Source organism: Oncorhynchus clarkii, chromosome 32 (assembly GCF_045791955.1).
Source record: "Oncorhynchus clarkii lewisi isolate Uvic-CL-2024 chromosome 32, UVic_Ocla_1.0, whole genome shotgun sequence".
NCBI classification, from domain to species: domain Eukaryota; kingdom Metazoa; phylum Chordata; class Actinopteri; order Salmoniformes; family Salmonidae; genus Oncorhynchus; species Oncorhynchus clarkii.
Genome location: NC_092178.1, coordinates 29,476,052 through 29,497,361, shown reverse-complemented (window position 1 = coordinate 29,497,361; position 21,310 = coordinate 29,476,052). Strand labels below are relative to the sequence as shown.

Sequence of the window (21,310 nt, the reverse complement as noted above, 5' to 3'; positions counted from 1 at the left end):
ACCAAAGTTCCCAGGTTTTTCAGAAAATTCCGGAACCGGGAATCCTCCAACTGGGATTTTTGAAAAATACCGTTTCTGGATTGTTTTTCCTGAGCCGCCATGATCTCTTGTCAAATCACCCCTTCATACACAGACAATTTCATGCTTTTCTAATGCTGTTGGCCTGTTTTTGTATGGATTTTGGGAGCTTGAGGGTTACTTTTACTTGTCAATTGCTTGGAATGGATTTGATCATCAATTCAAATGGTGTTGCTGCTACTACTATGCCTTGTTGGTGCTCTGTCTTGTGATTAGGGGTTCCCTCCGAAACGTCACATGAGAAACCTGTCACTGTTTGTATTGCAATATATTGTAATTGTCAAGTGAAACTCACCCATCCTGTTTTCTTTCTCTTAATTTCCATCTCTGTGCTTAATCTTTGTCCATCTTTCCCCTCCCCTCTCCTGCACTTCTCTCCCTCTCTCTGACGCTCAGGCCGGTGGGGCACATACCTCAGGGCACCATGCTGACTGTCAACACAAACTCCAACATGAGCATCAAGTCTGAGCCCATCTCGCCTGGCCGAGACCGCCGCTCCCCGTGCCCCCCGCCGTCCTCATCTGGGGGGGGCGTCCAGACGGCCGCGCCCCCGCCACAATACCCTGGTTCCCTGCTGTGCCTGGAGCCCCCAACCGGCCGTTCCCCCGCCGACAGCCTCAGCAGCAACGGCAGCTCCTACGAGGGCAATGACCACGACGACCCTGCGGCAGGTGGCGGAGGAGGAGGCATCGGCGGAAGTGCAGCGGGCAACATGGGCAACCCTGGCCGCTCCCTGCCCCCCGAATTCAGCCCCTCGGTGGAGCTCCTGCGGGCCCAGAATGAGGCGGAGCAGGAGGGAGCCAACATAAAACGCATGAGACTCGATGCGTGGGTCACATAGAGGCCATGACGCCAACATCATCGACCCCTGAAGCACCACAAACACAGAACACCCCCCCCCCCCCACCCCCACCTCCCGCCATTTTCCACCCCCACTTCGCTGCCTCCATCCAAAGAATTTGCCTCCACCTACCCAGCTCCCCAGGACTCAAAGCAGAGACAGAAATGTATGGGCTTGTGCTCCACCTGAGGGGAGGATGGTATAGTGTGCTGTTGGATTTTGTATTGGGCAGCGCATTGAATATACGGGCTCAAAGAATCTCGATGCTGTCCCGCTCAAATTGAGTTTGTGTGTTTTGTGGGAATTGACACTTGCGCTATCAGGATGATAAGAAGATAATGGATGGATTTAAAATAGAACATATTCTCCTAAATGTTTTGACTGCTCATTGCTGTTTATACCAGGCGTAAAAGTGAATCTAGAGATGTTAGTCGAAACGTCACGTATTTTAATTTGAGCACGACTGTATCGTTAACAGTACGACGGAAGGCTTTTGCTGTGTTTGCTTGACACAAGTGCTAGTTTTCACCGTGGGGCTTTCTGCCCCGTTGACTCTTCAGTTCTGTTGTTCGATATAATTAGCACTGTCTGCTTCAGAAAGCACCCCTTCAAAATGCACTTTGGGAATGACTGTTTTGACGAGCGCTGCTTGCAAAGATTGCTGGCTCAGCTTCATCAGTGGCACTGAGCGAAGAGACCCCAGACGGACAAACAGAATGTCTGGTCGTTCCGGGATACACAGGAATGGATCCCACCGCTGCCACCAATTTCCAACACCCCAGCCAAAGCCTCAGGTGGCACTCTGTGGTCAACTGGCACTGTCAGCCAAGGCCAAATCGAGCATCTTGCCAGAGTGCCGATATCAACCTCTTTTCCTAAATGCCAAATGCCTCGGACGCAGTACAGGGACACTGAAGAATATTGTTCAGTTATTATGACTGACCACCTCCACGAAACAGTAAAAAAAACACTCAGACTTTGATTCTGCTCTCAATATCTCTATGCTCAGATGTACTTTGTGTCGTCACCTGTGTTTCCTTTCTGATTTTGAAGGAATTGTTGCGATCTTTGTTGCACCAGAATTTAGGCTAGATGCTGAGATACGTGTCACAGGACTTCTAAAGGCTCGTTCTACTAGTAGAAGACCCCGATGCAATGCATATTTAAAGTTTGTTTTGAACTTCTGGTTGCTCTCTTTTAAGGAAGTATTTGGTCTTGGCATTTTGGACACATTCATAAAGGTTAGAACTGTTGAACTGTAGTTTTGGGGAATTAAGAGTAAGACTTTGTATACAATTATTATACAAAAGCGTTTTGATGTTCCCTTAGCTTTCTGCAGCTCTTTGCAATGTTTCAAAAGAGCTGTTTCAGCAGAATGGAAAAATACATATTCTATATTTCTATAGCTTCAGTTGGCAGCAAAGCAGTAGGCTTTTCAATACAGATGTGTGTTCATATGAATATATTTGCATAGACTTCGCTAGGTATCCCTAAAACAAGCAATGTGTTCATTCTCAGTGGATCTGTTTGCATATGAGTGTGATTGTGATATGTTTTGAGCTACGATGCAGGAGTCCTGCCGCAGTAGCCGAGAAGTTTGTTTCAGATACTTATATAATGCTCGTGTTGATGGTGTGCACTTTCTGTCTCACTCTTGAGGCCTGCTTGGCTGCGGCGTCAACATGCCCTTTGGCCTCACGCTCTGAACCCAATCCCCAATAATCAAAGTCAAGCGATAGACCACTATAACAAATTATAGAAATAAAATGGATTGTACTATTAAACTAGTACAATTGCATTGAATCATGGTATTTTGTCTTAAAAGGATCAGACTTTGTAAACTACAGTATACACTGTCAGGCTGAGTGAAAACGAATGCTACTTTATTTTAAATCACATTTTAATCATTCATATGAAATCATGTTTTCATATGCTTCATCCTCCGCCGTGAGCTACGTCCTAATGGAGTTGTCCTATTTGACACAATGTAAGAAGGTGGTGTTGATTTCTATAAATGTATCTACTGTACATTATGCAACACAGATTTAGTTTCATTGCCTGCTCAGGGTATCCCAGGGTTCAGTGCGTATGGCTGGCACCAGTGACCTTTCTTGTGGGGAGCAACGTTGCAGATAGAAATGTAATGTCTAGAACGGACATCCATGCCCAATTCAAAGTTTTTTTTTTTTTTTTTCTCTCTACACTCTACATTTCTATCTGAACTTTTGTGTAGTCACGCCCACCTCAGTCTGAGGGAGCGGTCCCTCTGGTTTGAGACATTTGACACCACACTGATTTGGTTTTAACACCCTGACACTTGCAGGCCACTCATGTACAAAAGGTTCTCTGTCCAATCTAGCAATGTAGTCTGAAGACAATCTATAATGTTAAATGAAAAACCTGCACCCTTTTTTTTTTTTCTTGTGTAAAACGTTTTCTAGATCTTACTATTTTTCAAGTGTTTATTTGTGCTGGTGACAGCTCCATTGTCTTTTATTAATATTATATTATTATGGAGCTTATATTTTTCTGGTATTTTGTGTAGGATATTCAACCTTTTATTTAATCGACCTTATATACATGATATGTGAAACTGGCTTCCTTTCTTGAAACTTGCTAGAATTGCACGATCAGTTATTGTGACATAGCAAATGCAATGAAGGAAAATACCAGTTAAATGCTGCAATATTGATTAAGATATGAACATTTATTTATGTGGAGGGGGTGAAACGGAAATGAGCAATTAACCCAATTCGAAAATGTAAATGCGTGGGATTATACAAAACAAATATATGTTACATACATTAAAAAAGAAATCACAATGCATCACAAATGAGTAAGAGAACCTCATAAAAAATGTAGCATAAGAAAAACAAATGATAGCTAATATATTGTGCTCGGTTAGTCTGCTTTGGGTTTTCGTTGTAAAGGTTATTTTTGTTTTTGAGAACGATATACATTTTTGTGTATATTTTCATATACAATGTATGCACTGATGTTATTAAAATTCTATACCGCTTTTACAAAAGTGTTTGTTGTACCAAAGTATCCAAGTCCCTTAACCTTATCCTTTTTGCGTATGTTTTACCGTATTTTATATATTAAATAGACAAATTGAGTGAAAAAGTGATCTTGTCTTCTTTTGAGCTGGCTGTCAATCCCCATCTCATCCCTTGGCTCCATGATGTCATGACACAACTCGGGAATACTAGGTGCTTTATGAGAAATATCATTCCATTAAGACAGTGCCAACCATATTGAACGACAATGTCCAAAAGGAATACAACAATTATCAGCTGGCTGCCATTTTACAAACAATGTACTGATTTGTTCATTGCTTTTATGGTACTGTACAGACATAAGGCACATTGCGTGTAGGCATTAAATTACACTTCATTCCCAGCCATTGGGAGTATTAAATGCTGTAACAAATTTGGAAATGAAATGTAAACATTGCACAGTTGAAACAATTATAGCCGCTGTGACAACCCTCCCAGTCTGCTGTATTCTTTCTCGTTTTCCTTATTAGGATGTCGGTGGGAGACACCGGGAGGGTCGTCAGCGAAATGGGACACACCTGGGCCCAGGATAAATACACATCTTCCCCATTCATTGAGACTCTCTCCATGCAGACACACTTGGTTTTGGTTGTGGCATTTTTGTGGCCATTTTGTTTGTTTGCTTTGGCACCATTCAACACCCCTCATAATCATATCTATGCATGCAACCACTCACACTATTGTATTTTGTTATTCCTTGTCTCCCTCGTTGTTACGGGCTTCCAGCCTGTTTGACACCGCATTTTTTTATTTCTTAAAAAGTCAACTCCGCACTACGTTGATACTTCGGCAAAGTTGCACTCAAGTCTTCATAAATGTCAATAACTTGAAGACCCCGTGATTGGGAGTCCCATAGGGCGTATGGCACACAATCCTGCAATTACAAGCAACTTCTATGGGGTTGCTAGCCTCAAGTCATTGTATTTCACCATCAACCACTGCAAATGCAATCCAATGTTTTAGATGAAATCCAAGCTGATGAACTTGATTGATTCTTCCCCCCTTACTCCTTCCAAATCAACACCATGACAGTTGTGTAGAGCTGAATGGGTACCAACAACATTTCAAACAAACCTCAGTAGGGCAAAACATTGGGGAATGTGTGTTATATTGTGAACACACTTGCATCTCTGACATATAGAGTAAGGAATACATTTCTATCTGCAATGTTGCACAATGTTTGCCTACTGAGCATGGCCCTGGTCTATCAGAAAGCAAATTGGACATATTCCCATGTAATTTATCCTTATATCTTTCAGATCTACACAAGTGTCTAGGGACTGGGGGTCCATCTAGGCTTCAGGATATCTACTCCTCTTCCTCCTTAGCCCCACCAACTCTGCCGGGGCGGCAGTGGGCGGGGCCACATCAAAGACAGCCCCTTCACTGAGTGACGAGCACACAAAGTAGAGGTTGGCACCCAGCATGACCAGTATGGGCAGGAAGGAGAGGCCGAAGCCCAACCCCCTCACACTGCTGCCTAGGGACACACACACCCAGTAGATCAGCCTGTAGGGTGAGCGATCACAACAAGATCAACCAATTGGGTCACACGAACCCAGTAGTTCAGCCTATAGAAGAAGAGACATGGGGCAAGTTCATTTTGCATGGCCCGGGTGGGTGGAGATTTCACTTAAGGACCAATGGAATGGTCTAAAACTATGCCATGTTAAACGAACTCGCCCATATTCAGTGAATATTAGTAACCGCTGTCATATTGCCCCAGTCTAAACTTAAGGTAGACTACATAGTCATTTGAAGATACTTCCTGCTAACAGAAAACATCAAAATTCCGGTCTGCCAAGATTAATTCAAATCTCCAAAAGGCGACGCAGAACAATAAACGAATACCAGATAACTCTATGGGTCAGAGAACATGGAGATAATATACAGAGAACGGATCAAGTGTTTACAAACATGATGTAAAAAAGGTCAGAAAATATAAGGATAACAATGTTGACTGAAAGTATGGATCAGCGATAAGGGAATGCTACTACCCATCTGCACAACACAACCCATTCTGCACCCACAAAGCAGTATTACCTATCCCTCCACAAAATACATGGCCCTTGTTGAGAAAGGGGAACAATGGCCACGTTTTAGGGTGACTACACTGCAGACGTATGCCCAATCTCAAAACAGCTGATTATCTAGTGATGCCACGTCGGCTACATCTCTGCTACCTGCAGAGTGAATGCACATAATCACACACACAAATAAACATACAGTGTAGAATGCACTGTCACCACTGAGGCAGAGTAGTGAACATACATTTCACACACCTGCCGAAGGCAAAGACGATGGTGAGCAGGGGCACAATCTTGAGCAGGTCCTGGCTGATGTAGGTGGCCATAATGGCCATTTGCAGGAAGTAGAGCAGGAAGATGGAGAGCGAGTCAACCACATAGTGCCGGTGCACCGCCATCTCCCGGCTCTCCTCCCCTACCTTGCCCTCGTAGAGGGGCGTTACGGCGCCGTAGTGCAGCCGCGCCACCCCCTGCACCAGCACACCTGGGAGAGGAGAGGAGGGAAGGGGGACAGTGCAAGGGATGGGGATAGAGGTAGGGGAGAGGACGATTGTTTCCCCGCCCAGAGGATGAATAAGACAAAAAAAGTGAGGAACAGCAAAGCAATGCATACATGAGAGTTCAATTTTCTTTATTAAAACATTAGCATTGCCAAGAGCAAGAAGTAACACACATTATGAGTCTATTAAATGGCTAATAGGCAACAACGTCATATCGCAGCCCAACCCTAATAGTCCAGTCTTACCTAGAATGATGGGTATGACAGCAAAGAAGGAGCAGCGTAGTGTGTACACCAGCCTGAGAGGGGCGCTGTCCAGTGGCGGGGCATCAAAGGGCAAGAGGGCATAGCCACCCCACACGAGTAGAGGGAATAGAACAGCTGCAGCACCAATGCCCAGGCCAAGTTTCAGAACGTCCCCGCAACACATATCTAAATAACAGAGGAATCTGGGTTCAATTAATTACAGCCAAATATGGGGAAAATTGCTTAAAAAAAAAAAAAAAAGTTGTGTTATAATAAAAACTAATTAAGACTTAAAAGGAAAAAAAAGGGGTGTGCTGTGGGATTATTTTAAATAATCTGATGAGGTAGGGTTTCAGATGTTTTCAGAAGATGGGCAGGGAACAGGGAATCTGCTGTCCTAGCTTCAGGGGGAACGGATCAGATAAAAAATACATGTACCATAAATGATAAAATAAAAAATAAAAATGTAATCAACATAATGACAAATATTTGTTTCATAGTAATGCACTTCAATCCCTGAACTGATTGACATAAATGGTTTTGATCCGGCACTGGTACATACGTGTGTAGTTGTCCCGCTCCTCTGTCCATTGTGGGTAGTAGTATACTGGTGGGACTGTATGTGTCAGGGGCTCTAAGAAAGAACTCTTCTCAGTGTCCATTTCCTCATAGTAGTTATTTTCGGGTAGGAACTCCTCCCAGTTTCTAGATGGACGCACTATCACTGTCGGAGTGAAGACCTGCATAGCCTTTTCTGGCATCCAATTCACTGGGCTTTCCTCTTCATCTTTATTAAGCGACCCATCCCTTTCCTCATCTTGGCCTCCATCCACCTCCTCATCTGTCCATCTCTCTCCCTCCGGCATGCTTTCTCTCCATTTTGCCTTTCGCTCACTCTCTGGCTGTCTCTCCTGTCCCTTCAGAAGCTATTGGCTCCCTATCTCCCTCTCCTCCCTTTCAGTTCCCTCGCTCTTGGACGGTACACTTCCTTTCTCTCCCTCTCGCACCATCTCTTGGTCTCCCGGGCCATGGCAAAGTGCTAGGCTGAAAGGCAGCTGAGCTGGTTGCCTCCTTCTTCTCATCCTCCTCCACCTTTTCTTCTTCCATCCTCCTGTGCTCTAGGCCCAGTTGTTTCGATCCAGGTGTTTGAGGTCCTGCAGCAGTAGACCCACTGGTTGTAGAAGGCCCTCCAGCTCAGTCTTCATCTGGCTCTGGGTTTAAAGTCAGGTGCTCTGACATCACTGTTTCTCTGCCTGTCTCGGTCTGTATGATATTCATGTCTAGGGGCTATGTGTTGTGAGTGCAATTATTGGCCCGTCTGTCTGTCTGCAAAGTGACTATTTACCATTGTGTTTCAACATTTCAAATGATATTCCATAAAACAAGTTGGTACAAAACATTCTCATAAGGGCAAGTCCCACTGATTCACCTGAAAGGAAAGAACAATAAAACTATGTATTACCGTGGGACTACAAATGAATCTATTTGATAAGCTAACGAGCTGTCAGTGAGCATTGAACTTTAATCTTTTAAATGGAAGGAGAAAGTTAACTTTTCCTGTGGAAAGTGGGAATGATCAACATTCTCTGTAGAAAGTGGGAATGATCAACATTCTTATATACAGTTGGTAAAGGTAAAGAAAGAAGTATTAGCCTACTTTATATCAATTTGTAATACACTGCAGAAACAGAGAGCTTACAGAGAAGGAATGTTGTGGTAAAAATTTGCTTTGCGAGTCTGGTCTAACGATACTGGACCAAATCCATAGTGAAAACACCAAGACATAAGGAACTTTGAACCCTGTAGCCTAATTGTAGTTAGACTGACTTACCTGATGTCTAGGCTCCTGCTGTTCCATGACATTCAAATATGATGTTTTAATCGTGTAAATAAGTTAACTTGTCCTAGTGTTTGTCAAACTCGGTCGTAAAGTGAAACTTAAGTAGGGGTGGGTTGTTTCACAGGTGTGTCAAGGTAAAGCACTGCGGAACATTTGTGTAGTTGCAAAGGCAGTATCATGTGACAACTCTGTCCACGATTACGTTTTCTACAATGCCATAGAGAAAAGTAGTATTTTTTTGTAGGCACTAACTCCGCCATGGTTTATCCCAAAACCCTATTGTTTTACCATATGTATGGCTGAACCAACCATAAGTAATTTATTTCCGGGTTTTTGGACTACAATCTGGCTAGCTCAAAACCACAGATATAACATTGCGATATAGAGGGTTTGTTAAACAAACTTTTGTCTATATACCATGTTAAACCCATCTGGTAATCTTTAGAAATTATTTTATTCATTTTAATCGGTGAAGATGCATCCTCTCGTCGTAAATATAGGCTACCCATAATATTTTATTTTCATAAATCTCAGGTAGGCCAACATTAGACAGTCTACTGTACCGGATCTTTGTCTACAATCAACAGGCCAATAAAGAGGCTGCTTTCTCACTGCGCTCCTATCAGAGCGCTGTGCGCTGCACGTGTGCCTCCTCGGCGCAGTGAAACCGAACCCTATCCACTTTTTGAAAAACGTTTTAAAGAGCCAATCATATTCGTTCATGTACTTCTTATTAACCAATAGTAGACGCCAAGGCCTCCATCAAGGGTGGGCTCCCTCTGAACGATGCACACACGGTTAGAGTGATCCATAACTCTGTTGTCATGTTTTCCTGCCTTGATGGAGAGTCATATTTCTTATTCTAAAAGAATATTCTGAAATTAACAGATTTATGCATTTGTGATATTTTTTGTATTAATTTATAGACGTCACGATGGGTAGCCTGTGTAGAGAAATCGTCACTCTTCAACTCGGGCACTATTCAAACTTCGTTGGCACACATTGGTGGAATTTACAGGTTGATACGCGCTAAAGTTAGCGGTTTCTCCATATAACATATGCATGTGTTCTAAAAGTTGTAGTGGGCAAGCTAGCTATCTAGCTACTATTTTAGTTAAGAACTGGTGCAGTACGTGGCTAAGTTAGTTGGTTAGCTAGCCACTACTATTCTGACATTACTAGCTACTGTTACTGTAGTTAGCTAGCATGACCCTAGTTATTGCACATTCAAACTGAAATAGCCAGGCTAACAATGCGGAGAAGAGTGGTGTTTTGGTGCACAGAGGGTGAGAGGTGCAGCAAAAGGGAGTGAGGCTAGGGTGTGGCCCACATTTTACTGCAACAACCATCGACAGAAATTGCACAGCCAGCTAACGTTATACTGCTAGGGCAAAATTAACGAGATAAAATAATCCATGTATTGTAGCTAGCTAGGTAACAACGAGGGAAAAACACAGGAGTCAATTATAAAACATGTTTTGAAGTTAGAGATAGCGAGCCTGCTAACTATGTCTTTGCTGTGAGGGTGTAGGCAGAGATGGTTTATTTATGGTGTAGGGACCTTTTGTTTTAGTGTGGTCTGTTTGTCTTCATAAACATTGTCAATTGGTGCTCAGTGCACCTCCCTTTGCAGCATGGAAGGTGACACATTGAATTACCATTTGTCTTTGTATGAGTTGACACAGTATACATAACATATGATTTGCCTTAAAATATTTGCTATGTATGTAAATCTTGACTGCATCTTATGCCACTATTAAGATACATTTTCTTCTCTCTCCCTTCCTGCCCTTCTGTTTGTATTGCATCAGGATGCCTCGCTGACCTATGACCCAGATGCACCCCCAGGCGAGCTTCAGAATGATGTTCTCTTCAGAGAGGGGCAAACCTTTGGGGGTCATATTACCTACACCCCCCGCCTGATTGCCATGGACCTCAAAGGTAACCAACCCATGGTAACCCGCAGTGCGTCATTCATAAGGGCACCATGTTGCTGAAATGTTCTGAAGCACTTAACCGCTTCCTTGAAATTTCACACAGATGTTTTGCTGAATGTCACTTAGAGGTCACAGATTGAGTAAACATGACATGTTGAAGGTTTTACACAGTTTGCCACAATTACAGTGTACATCTTTAGGTTTGACGGTGACAAATGGACAATGCATGTCATTGGAGTAAGGATTGCTACTGTGGCTACAGGGGTAGATATAGGTTGAACAACCAGGTTGGCTATATTTAAATACTGAATCACCATCCTCTGTGTCCATTGCCATTATATAGGTAGCCTTCAGACACTGAGACAGGAGGGGAGCCTCTATGAGACTGGGAAGGATCCCACTGCTATCACATGGTAAGTGTGTGTGGGTGCATTTCTCTGTCTGTGTGTTTCACCCAAGACTTGTTTATGTGTATGACGTAAATTACTTCTCTTTGCAGGGAGGGCAATGTAATGGTGCACAAAGAGAGCCTGCCAACAAAGAACTCCTTCCTCCTAGACCTGGACAAGCTAGACGTGAGTATGACACAAACACCAAGTATATTACTTCTCTCCCTTTAAACCCAAAGAATGAAGGCTTTTTAAAAAGGATAGTCCAAAAACAACTTCTAGCCTTTAAACCTTTAAGCCGGGTGTACACTAATCGTTTTTTGGCCCCGATTTGGCTGTCCCATACAAGTTTTTGAGATCGGAGACAAAATCCCCATGTTGCCTATTTGGAGTGCACGGCCATCACCGACGCTCATTTAACGTGAGCGTGTCAGAGATGCTACCAATCCCGTCTGTGAGCAGTCCCAGACGTCGTGATATTTTCAAAAGTTTGATTTTTATCAGAATAAAATCTGGAATGCTCTTGTAATGTAAGATGTGCAACATCAAGTTTTGAGAACGGTGAGCAGCAATAGCCAATGAGAGCTCGCCAGTGAGATGGCAACGTTATTTTGCATCACCCAGAATGTGTAGACTCGCGCAGGAGCAATGAGTACTACTAGTATGGCTTTGTACTTGGCTTTAACCAAAGCAAATGTGCCAAATCGTTACAGCTCTGAAGTTCACAAGCCATGTTTTTCAATTCAACATGTTGTCTAGAAATGTCAACTCTGTATGGCAAGCGTGAATATCTGACTGAAAGCGTTTGAGGCTGCTTTGAGCCACAGCTCGTTCTAGCTACACAATCTAATATCATTGTTTTTCCGCAAGACAGTATGGTGGTATGGAGAATCTTCATGACCAAGTGAAGAATCTTGTAGTGTGTGACAACCCATCTGTGCCAGATCATTGAGCGTGCGCACCACTACGTTGGCAAGACAAAAACATACAGGAAATATGGTAATTTAATGTGAGAGGCTCAACGACGTTAGGATTTTGAAAGTTGTGTAGTGTACACCCGGCATTAGCCCGATTGCATGTCTGAAGGAACCAGATAGGTGTAAGCAATATTGCCGAAACTCGCTGAAGCCTGTTGAAAGGCTAGGTAGAGCCGTCACCATATTACTTACACCTGCCCAATACTTGCAGTTATTCATTCACCGAAGGGTTTGGGCCCAGGGCAAGGAAATTGGAGTTGTTCTTGGACCAGGCATAACTCGTGTTTGAAAAGGCTCTCATTCAAGTGTCTTGTTATGACAGTTGTTTTTATGTCCAGAAGGGGGAGATATTGGCTGAGGTTGATTTTGACCCAACTCCAGTGCCTCACTGTTCAGGTAAGGTCTTCTTTTTAACTTCTTAGGGCTGAAATCCCGTTAACGGGATCGATATGACAACAGCCAGTGAAAGTGCATGGCGCCAAATTCAAATCAACAGAAATCTCATAATTAAAATTCCTCCAACATATAAGTATCTTATACCATTTTAAAGATAATCTTGTTGTTAATGCCACCACAGTGTCCAATTTCAAATAGGCTTTACAGCGAAAGCACCACAAACAATTATGTTAGGTCAGAGCCAAGTCACAAAAACACACACAGCCATTTTTCCAGCCAAAGAGTGTAGTCACAAAAATCAGAAATGGAGAGAGAATGAATCACTAACCTTTTGATGATCTTCGTCAGATGACACTCATAGGACTTCATGTTACACAATACATGTATGTTTTGTTCGATAAAGTTCATATTTATATAAAGAAATCTCAGTATACATTGGCATGTTATGTTCAGTAGTTCCAAAAACATCTGGTGATTTTGCAGAGAGCCACATCAATTTACAGAAATACTCATTATAAATGTTGATGAAAATACAAGTGTTATGCATGGAATTAAAAAATATACTTCTCCTTAATGCAACTGCTGTGTCAGATTTCAAAAAAGCTTCACGGAAAAAGCAAACCATGCAATAATCTGAGTACGGAGCTCAGATAACAAATGCATATATCCGCCATGTTGGAGTCAACAGAAGTCAGAAATAACATTACAAATATTCACTTACCTTTGATGATCTTCATCAGAATGCACTCCCAGGAATCCCAGTTCCACAATAAATGTTTGATTTGCTCGATAATGTCCATCATTTATGTCCAAATAGCTACTTTTGTTAGCGCGTTTGGTAAACAAATCCAAATTCACGAAGCGTGTTCACTAGTTGCAGACGAAATGTCAAAAAGTTCCGTTAGTCTGTAGAAACATGTCAAACAACGTATAGAATCAATTTTTAGCATGTTTTTAACATAAAACTTAAATAATGTTCCAACCGGAGAATTCTTTTGTCTTCAGAAAAGCAAAGGAACGGGCGCTACCTCTCATGTGAATGCGCGTGACTGAGCTCGTGGCTGCTGGCAGACATCTGATTCATTCCCCTCTCATTCGGCCCCACTTCACAGTAGAAGCCTCAAACAAGTTTCTAAAGACGGTTGACATCTAGTGGAAGCCTTAGGAAGTGCAACATGACCAATATCCCACTGTGTCTTTGATAAGTGCTGAGTTGAAAATCGACCAACCTCAGATTTACCACTTCCTGGTTGGATTTTTTTCTCAGGTTTTTGCCTGCCATATGAGTTCTGTTATACTCACATACATAATTCAAACAGTTTTAGAAACTTCAGAGTGTTTTCTATCCAATACTACTAATAGTATGCATATTTTAGCAACTGGGACTGAGGAGCAAGCAGTTTACTCTGGGCACCTTATTCATCCAAGCTACTCAATACTGCCCCCAGCCATAAGAAGTTTTAAAGTATATTTTCCAAGATTACATTTAATCAATATTTAACATGATTTATAAGTTAGCAAACTATTGTGTGTGTGTGAACCTGTATGACCAGAAATGGGCTAAAAGAGGATCAGACCGAGAAACAAGCCGCTCTCGGTCACTCACACACACTTCCTTTTCATCGATCCGTGTTTCCCGAGTAGGGACTTTAGCCATGGAGACGGTGAACAGCCGCTTGGAGCGCGCTCAGAAGGGCTATCGACTGGAGGGCAGTGTGAGGGTATGGTCGGACTTCTTGAGGATCCACCTGCACCCCCGCACAATCTCTGTCATCCACGAGTACAACCATGACGGGTGAGAGCATCACCATAGGCACATGCAGTCAAATAGTAACAGCCAAAGATGCAGTTCTCCGTATCTCATTCCCAACCCAAAAAAATGAAATCTTTACCCCGGGTTCGTATCCTATATCCAACCTCACCCCCTCTTTATTTTACTGTCTTTTTTATTCTTTACATATTTTAAACCAAATAGTTAGTTTTAATAAAAGTCAAGTTGAAGATGACAAGAAAAGGGTAACTATGATGGACCCTTGCCCAAGCAAAAACCTCAACTGGAAACTGAAAAGCGGTATAAAAGAGGGCATGAAGCCCTGAGCTGTCCCTACCAGTTCCAAAGTTTGGTTGATGAGTTGTTGGAACAGATATGAACCTGAAAAAGGATTAAGGTCACACACTACAGTACAGTCCTATTATGTGGCTAGGTCGACTCCCAATTATTTCACACGGAGTGCGTTTCCCACATGCTACAGCAGAACTAGCTTGGATTTCTCAGGAAAATGACTTTGTTTTGGCATTGTGTTCTACAGGGAGGCCCACCGCCTGGAAACGTTTGGCCAGGGGGAGGCTCTGCTTCAGGGCTCAGTGCTGGAGGATCTGGAGGACAGACTACACTTCTTCATAGAGGAATGTGACTACCTACAGGTAACTAACTGACTGGTGATCCTCTACCATGACTCTCCAATAGGGGTTATCACAAACCCTGGTCCTGGAAAACTACATGTCTCGAATATCAAAAATATCCATATATCCATCCAAACAGACTTTGTTCATTCTAAAGGCCCCATTCTGTACAATCACTCCTCGAATGGCTGAGTTAATCTGTTTGTCATCTCTCCTTTCTCTTTCTCCTGCTCTTCCTTCTGCCATCCCTCTCCCTCCCTCCCAGGGGTTCCAGGTGCTCTGTGACCTGGCTGATGGCTTCTCTGGCCTGGGTTCAAAGGTCACCGAGATGCTGCAGGACTCCTATGGGGGACGGGGCATCCTTACCTGGGGGCTCGCACCTGTTAGTCACCCAGACACAGTGAGTAACAAGAGGGAGGTTTTTGGCAGTGTGTTTTCAGGCAGTTCATCAGTAAGCACTGTTTTATTCAACAGTGTCATGTTCATTAGGGCACTCAATGGACAATTAGCATTTCTTATTGGCCAAGTCCAGATAGTCCCTCCCTGTTTGTCAGTTTTCTTCCGTTTGGTGCCTAATGAACATGACCCAGGTGTTCTTGCCATGTAATTCTTTGCCATGGGTTTTATTCGCTGTAAAATTGCAGATAGAAATGTATTTCATAGAGTTCAGCTGAGATCTGTGATTTTTGTTTTTATTTCACAATTTGCTACTGATTTAATGACTCATCTGGTTTTATCCGTATCTCATAGTAATTGTGTTTCATGCACAGCTATTGTGTTGTGAATAAAGTCCTATGACATTGTTCTTCTGTTGCTTTCCTCAGACCCCGATGAAGGAGCTCTACCACCTGTTGAACTACTCCTTAGGCATGGTCCACATGGCCAATAACAGCTCGTTCTTCTGCCCTTTGACCCTGAAGGGTGGGCTGGGCAGACGGCCCGCCCAACCCCCCTCCTTCCCCCACCTCAACTACGACGTGAGTCAGACAGACGCCACCCTCTTTTCCCATCTATCATCTGTCTATTCCCACATTTTGGTAGTCATTTATTCATTCTTTCGCTGAAAATATATAGACTAGATTGAGCTGTAGTGTAAATGATTGAAATCGCTCTCCCCCACCGTTGCTTGAGAGGATGCTAAACAGTTGTTTTTAGCAAGCCAACCCTAAGATGTCCTACAACCCCAGAAATGAATCTGTGTGTGTTTCTCTGTCTATTCCAATCACTCTGTCTTTTCGGTCTCCTCCAGCCCTCACTGTGGTACCACTCCAGCTCTGTGCTGGCTCTGGCCCTGGACTCCCTTACTGTCCCTTACAGGCTGAGGCACAACAGCACCCCCATGTGGGAGTTTGCAGACGCACTGGCAGTGTCCGGGAGAAAGGTGAGAGCTGGGTGCTTTCTTTGAATCCATTACCGCTGAGTTTAAAATCAAGCTATTTACATTGCTAACCCTACTGCTATATCTTATGTCCGATTTTTCTTTCTTTCCCAATGAGACTAACCTGGTTAAATAAATAACCTGTGAAAGGTTTAGACAGGTATGACTAAAATAACAGCTCAAGCTAGACTGCAGCTCTGGTTGGCTTCAGTTATCACCCTCAAATAACATTTAGAAGGGAATGTCCAGGGCACAAGATAATCATTATGTCTTCCCCACAGCCTACTATACATTTAACAGATTTACAGTGTGTGAGACCAGGGTCATATTGATTAGTGGGCACACAACAAACAAAAAAAACATTTGAAAACATTTCTTGTTGGCCAAGTCTGTGTAGTTCCTCCCTGTTTCAGTCTGTTTTCTTCTGTTTGGTGCCTGATGACGGCCCGCCCAATTTTTTAATTTTTTTTATTACTTTAGTCTATTTGGTAAGTATTTTCTTAACTCTTCTTGAACTGCACTGTTGGTTAAGGGCTTGTAAGTAAGTATTTCACGGTAAGGTCTACACTTGCTGTATTCGGCACATGTGACAAATAAAGTTTGATTTGATTTAATGAACATGTGTTTTTCCTCAGGTGGTGGCTGCGTACGGAGCCCTCCCCTTTCCGATGACGCAGGGGTGCTCTCTCCCCGACGCCCTAGGTGACTGCGCGGATCTGTTGCCGTGGAAACCCCTATCGGCTTGCCCCGAGCTGGGCGATGGCCACTGCTTCGGCCAATCAGTGACCCTCAAGGGTTTAGAGGGGCAGAGTCTGGTCAGGTGAGACAAAACATGGCTGTTATGTTTAGAGGTCGACCGATTAATCGGAATTGCCGATTTCAAGTTTTCATAACAATCAGAAATCTGTATTTTTGGATGCCAATTTGGCCGATTTAAACGTTGCTCTGGTGTTAATGTGCATTGCTGTAACGTTGCGGTACCATCTGCAGCCAGCTGAGACCAGGGATGCAGCCGCCCACCCAGCTGCATAGCCTTGACTGTGGGGAAGAGGTGCTAGCCTCCTACATCAATGCTCACTACCCCGCTACGCCTTTGTGAGTGTCATTCTTGCATACACAATAGCACCCGTTTTCTCACGCACACACACACACACACACACTTGCACTGACAATGTCACACACTCACATAGGCAGGCTTCGAGACATGGCCACATACACATGGACGGATTCAACACACACACACACGACTGTAGTAGTTTGATAGACCACACCAAACCAATCCTGCTGTTTAAATCATGAAAATCACAATTGACCATTTCCTCATTCTCCCTGTGCAGTTCGGTCCAGCTTGTATCCAGCCCCAGTAAGCTGACCCCGCCCTTCCCACAGATATTCAGCCAATCCTTGGGTCCACAGGGCTTTCTGCAGAGTCAAGCCCCTCCCCCCAAAAGTGAGTAAATCTAATCCTAATGTTTCTCTGACATTTCTGGTCCATTTATCTAACTGCGCTTTCTTTCTCACTGTCAAGTTATTTTCAAAGTTTGTCTGTTTGTCTCTCTCTGACTCAGTCTATGTTTCTGTTATCAAGTTTTATTAGTCGTATGATCAGGATGGTATACACCATCCAATGAAATGCTTACTTGCAGGTTCCTTCTCGGCAATGCAACAACAATAATAAAATATAAGAATACGAACATAAAGTAAATGGCTCAGTAGAATATATCATTTTTGAAGAAGTATAATATAGGAAGGCATGATTTTTTTTTGTATCTGGGAAGGGGGGGATTAGGGGGCAAGTGTTTTTAAATTGTGCAGTATTAATAAATAGTACAAGTAAAAGCCATTTCATCTGGCTACACAAGTGATTGTATATGCATATTCTACCCTTCTTCGCTCACTCCCTGTCACTTCACTTCAGATCCCTGCCTCACAATCCCTAAATAAGTCTATTCTGTTTTCATGCCTCACTATGCTTGTATCCAACAGTCTCTCTCATTATTGTCAGGTCTATACCTCTCACCTTATCTCCCTCTTCCTATCCTCTCTTCCACAGAGCGGTCCTGTGCGGTCTCCTCCCTCCCCGTGCTCACCTCCCTGCAGTCTTCTCCGGCCCTGGGCCCGTGGCTGTCGGAGCTGCACCGCGGTGCCAGCACCCTGGACCCCCGTCGCATCGCCCCCAGCTTCCTCTCCCAGGGGCCTGAGCTGACCGACTTCCAGGAGTCCCTGGAGCAACTCCACCTCCTGGCCCGCTGTTACCGCAATGATAGCGGAGGCATGATGTGCTCCTCCTCGGAAGAGGACGACGATGATTGATTGACTGACAACCGCTGAACCGCAAGAGTCATTTTCTCTTTTCTGTTTCCCGCATTGTTAGCCCAGAATGATTTTTGCGCACTCCATACCATCTGAATAGATGGGTCTCAATTGACATTGACTAGTATTGACAGACCCACCCATCCACATTGTATATTCTTGTCTGTGGATCTGATCGCATTCATAAAGACACAGTGAGACTTGATAAGGATTGTGAATTCTGGTTGGAAAGAATGGAATTGCTGTTGTCTATTTTTCTTTTTTGCCTTTTATTTAACCAGGTGGGCCAGTTGAGAACAAGTTCTCATTTACAACTGAGATGGCGACAGAGAACGGTTATGGTAAAAGATTGAGGTTTTAACTGACAAAAGATATTTGGACTGTGAAACTCAGTCATTAAATCAAGGAGAGACAAAATAAGAGGATAGAAGGAAAGGTCAATGAAGGGAGAATGTTGGTTGGTGATAGGTTGGAACTGCTAGTGAAGTTAATTTGCCACATGCACAGGATACAAAAGGTGTAAAACAGTACTGTCTAATTCTAACCTTGCGAGCTATTTGACAACAATGCAGTGATGATAATAATATAGAATACTTTTTTTTTTAAACACAAGAACTACGATGTGAGTTAAAGAAACGAGAGAATTCAAGTACTGTATATATGTGTATCTGCAAATAAATGTGCTTTATACAACTGTCCAGTTACTGTCAATAGTTTCCCAAATGAAGATAACATAAGTCATGGTAGATTTCTGCTAGAATCTGTGGCAGGGAGGAAATTAAAGGTGCAGTAATCTTTTATATAGTTTCTGTCCTTGCCACTAGATGGCAACATTGAAGCTATGGCCCAAAAATTTGCGGAACGCTAAGAAAAGCTGTTATCTTTATCAAGCCCTTGCAACAAGGAGATGGATTACATTACGCATCCATTTCTGTCAAAAGTTAAAATCAATTAAACTTTTTACACAAGTTAAAATCACTGAAAAATGATAAAATATACAAAAATTGCATGGCTGGCCCCTAGGCACGTATATGGTAGTTTCAAGCTGTAGGCAAAGCATCCATCTTCTCAGTGTGTCTATTTGTGAGAATCAGGTTGGCTGTAGCCTTTGACAAATACAGAATTATGCCAACACACCCACAGCTCATTAAGCGGAAGCTGACCAGAGGCTGTTAACCCACAATTTCCCCTATCATTCTATGACAAGAAGTCAAAAGAACATAACAAACTTGAGGTTTTCAGAAACAGAATTAGATGTCTGAAGTCTGTCTTCTTCCAGATAGCTCTTAGATCTCTTATTCTTTCAAAGCTGGACTCTGGGCCGTGCTGCATGCAAGCTAGGCACATTCCTGCTCTACCTCAGCCCGTATGCTAACGTGCTAACGGTTACTCTACTCGGTGTCCAGCGCTACCTCCAGGTCCTCTACCCGCAGATGTGGAACAGGCTGGGGCGCAAGGGGGAGGCGGTGCTGCTACTGGCCCCGCAGTTGCCACTCGCGATGGCGAGCTCAAGTGCCAGCGACACACGGGCTCCGATGCTGAAAGAGTTGCTGTGCTTGTCTTGCAGACCCTTTTAGGGTTTGTGATTCCGTTCTCTGTGCTTGTCACGTCCTACTGCCGCCTCCACCGGCGGGTGAACCAGACGGCGCTGTTCAGCAGTGCCAAGATGACGTGGCTGGTCACCAGTGTGGTGGTCGCCTTCTTCATCCTCTGGATCCCTGTGCACATTGTCAATGTGGTGGACATCCCCGGCATTGTGCTGCAGACTTCCTGGCCAGAGGCATCGGCAGCGCTGCTGAGACACAGAAGCGCGGCAACAGTCCTGAAATGTGCATCAAAACACAGAACAGAAAATAAACACCCACAAGTCAAAAGTTAAACCAGGCTACCTAAGTATCATTCTCAATCATGGACAACGATTGACAGCTGCCTCTGATTGAGAACCATACCAGGCCGAACACAGAAATCCCAAAACATAGAAAAAGGAACATAGACAACCCACCCAACTCACGCCCTGACCATACTAAACCAAAGACATAATAAAAGAACTAAGGTCAGAACGTGACATCAAGAAGTACGACACATACAGTTGACGTCGGAAGTTTACATACACCTTAGCCAAATACATTTAAACTCAGTTTCCACAATTCCTGACATTTAATCCTAGTAAAAATTCCCTGTTTTAGGTCAGTTAGGATCACCACTTTATTTTAAGAATGTGAAATGTGAAAATAATAGTAGAGAGTGATTTATTTCAGCTTTAATTTGTTTAATCACATTCCCAGTGTGTCAGAAGTTTACATACACTCAGTTAGTATTTGTTAGCATTGCCTTTTAATTGTTTAACTTGGTTCAAACGTTTTGGGTAGCCTTCCACAAGCTTCCCACAATAAATTGGATGAATTTTGGCCCATTCCTCCTGACAGAGCTGGTGTAAATGAGTCAGGTTTGTAGGCCTCCTTGCTCGCACACACATTTTTCAGTTCTGCCCACAAATGTTCTATAGGAATGAGGTCAGGGCTTTGTGATGGCCACTCCAATACCTTGACTTTGTTGTACTTAAGCCATTTTGCCACAACTTTGGAAGTATGCTTGGGGTCATTGTCCATTTGCGACCAAGCTTTTACTTCCTGACTGATGTCTTGGGATGTTGCTGTTGGTGTTCTTTGGCTGTCAAGCTCTCACCCTTTTTCCTCCAAACATAACAATGGTCATTAGGGCCAAACAATTCTGTTTGTGTTTCATCAGACCATTGGACATTTCTCCAAAAAGTATGATCTTTGTCCCCATGTGTAGTTGCAAACCGTACTCTGGCTTTTTAATGGCGGTTTTGGAGCAGTGGCTTCTTCCTTGCTGAGCGGCCTTTCAGGTTATGTCGATATAGGACTCGTTTTACTGTGGATATAGATACTTTTTTTACCTGTTTC

At 43.4% G+C, this 21,310-nt stretch overlaps 2 protein-coding genes and 2 pseudogenes across 5 annotated transcripts in view; 3 read left to right on the top strand and 1 right to left on the bottom strand.

The window, feature by feature from the left end:
* Positions 1-4,045, top strand: part of LOC139391618 (myocyte-specific enhancer factor 2D homolog) — a 32,002-nt gene extending 27,957 nt beyond the window's left edge. For 3 of the 4 annotated variants that reach the window (XM_071138990.1, XM_071138989.1, XM_071138988.1), the window contains one exon: positions 475-4,045. In XM_071138990.1, coding sequence (XP_070995091.1) covers positions 475-919 — 445 coding nt within the window. In that variant the 3' untranslated portion in view covers positions 920-4,045. The remainder of the gene's footprint in view (positions 1-474) is intronic. The other variant, XM_071138991.1, reaches the window with a different exon arrangement.
* A 1,257-nt stretch (positions 4,046-5,302) lies between these two features.
* LOC139392428 (transmembrane protein 79-like) lies at positions 5,303-7,989 on the bottom strand (annotated as a pseudogene).
* A 1,386-nt stretch (positions 7,990-9,375) lies between these two features.
* LOC139392205 (misato mitochondrial distribution and morphology regulator 1) lies at positions 9,376-19,080 on the top strand. The gene is made up of 14 exons (XM_071140005.1): positions 9,376-9,608; positions 10,402-10,531; positions 10,871-10,940; positions 11,027-11,102; positions 12,232-12,289; positions 13,934-14,084; positions 14,599-14,713; positions 14,958-15,092; positions 15,517-15,669; positions 15,942-16,073; positions 16,706-16,890; positions 17,061-17,165; positions 17,408-17,520; positions 18,124-19,080. Exons 1-14 carry the CDS (start codon positions 9,525-9,527, stop codon positions 18,381-18,383), a joined length of 1,767 nt encoding a protein of 588 aa, XP_070996106.1. The 5' UTR covers positions 9,376-9,524; the 3' UTR covers positions 18,384-19,080.
* On the top strand, positions 18,703-20,262 carry LOC139391948 (leukotriene B4 receptor 1-like; annotated as a pseudogene).
* The last annotated feature ends 1,048 nt before the right edge of the window (positions 20,263-21,310 follow it).

Excerpts from the sequence above, each read along its gene's own strand:
- LOC139392205 (XM_071140005.1), top strand. The coding sequence starts at position 9,525 with ATGGGTAGCCTGTGTAGAGAAATCGTCACTCTTCAACTCGGGCACTAT. Across the intron at positions 15,093-15,516 it reads CTGTTAGTCACCCAGACACA|ACCCCGATGAAGGAGCTCTA; the intron begins GTGAGTAACAAG and ends TGCTTTCCTCAG. Across the intron at positions 16,891-17,060 it reads GAGGGGCAGAGTCTGGTCAG|CCAGCTGAGACCAGGGATGC; the intron begins GTGAGACAAAAC and ends TACCATCTGCAG.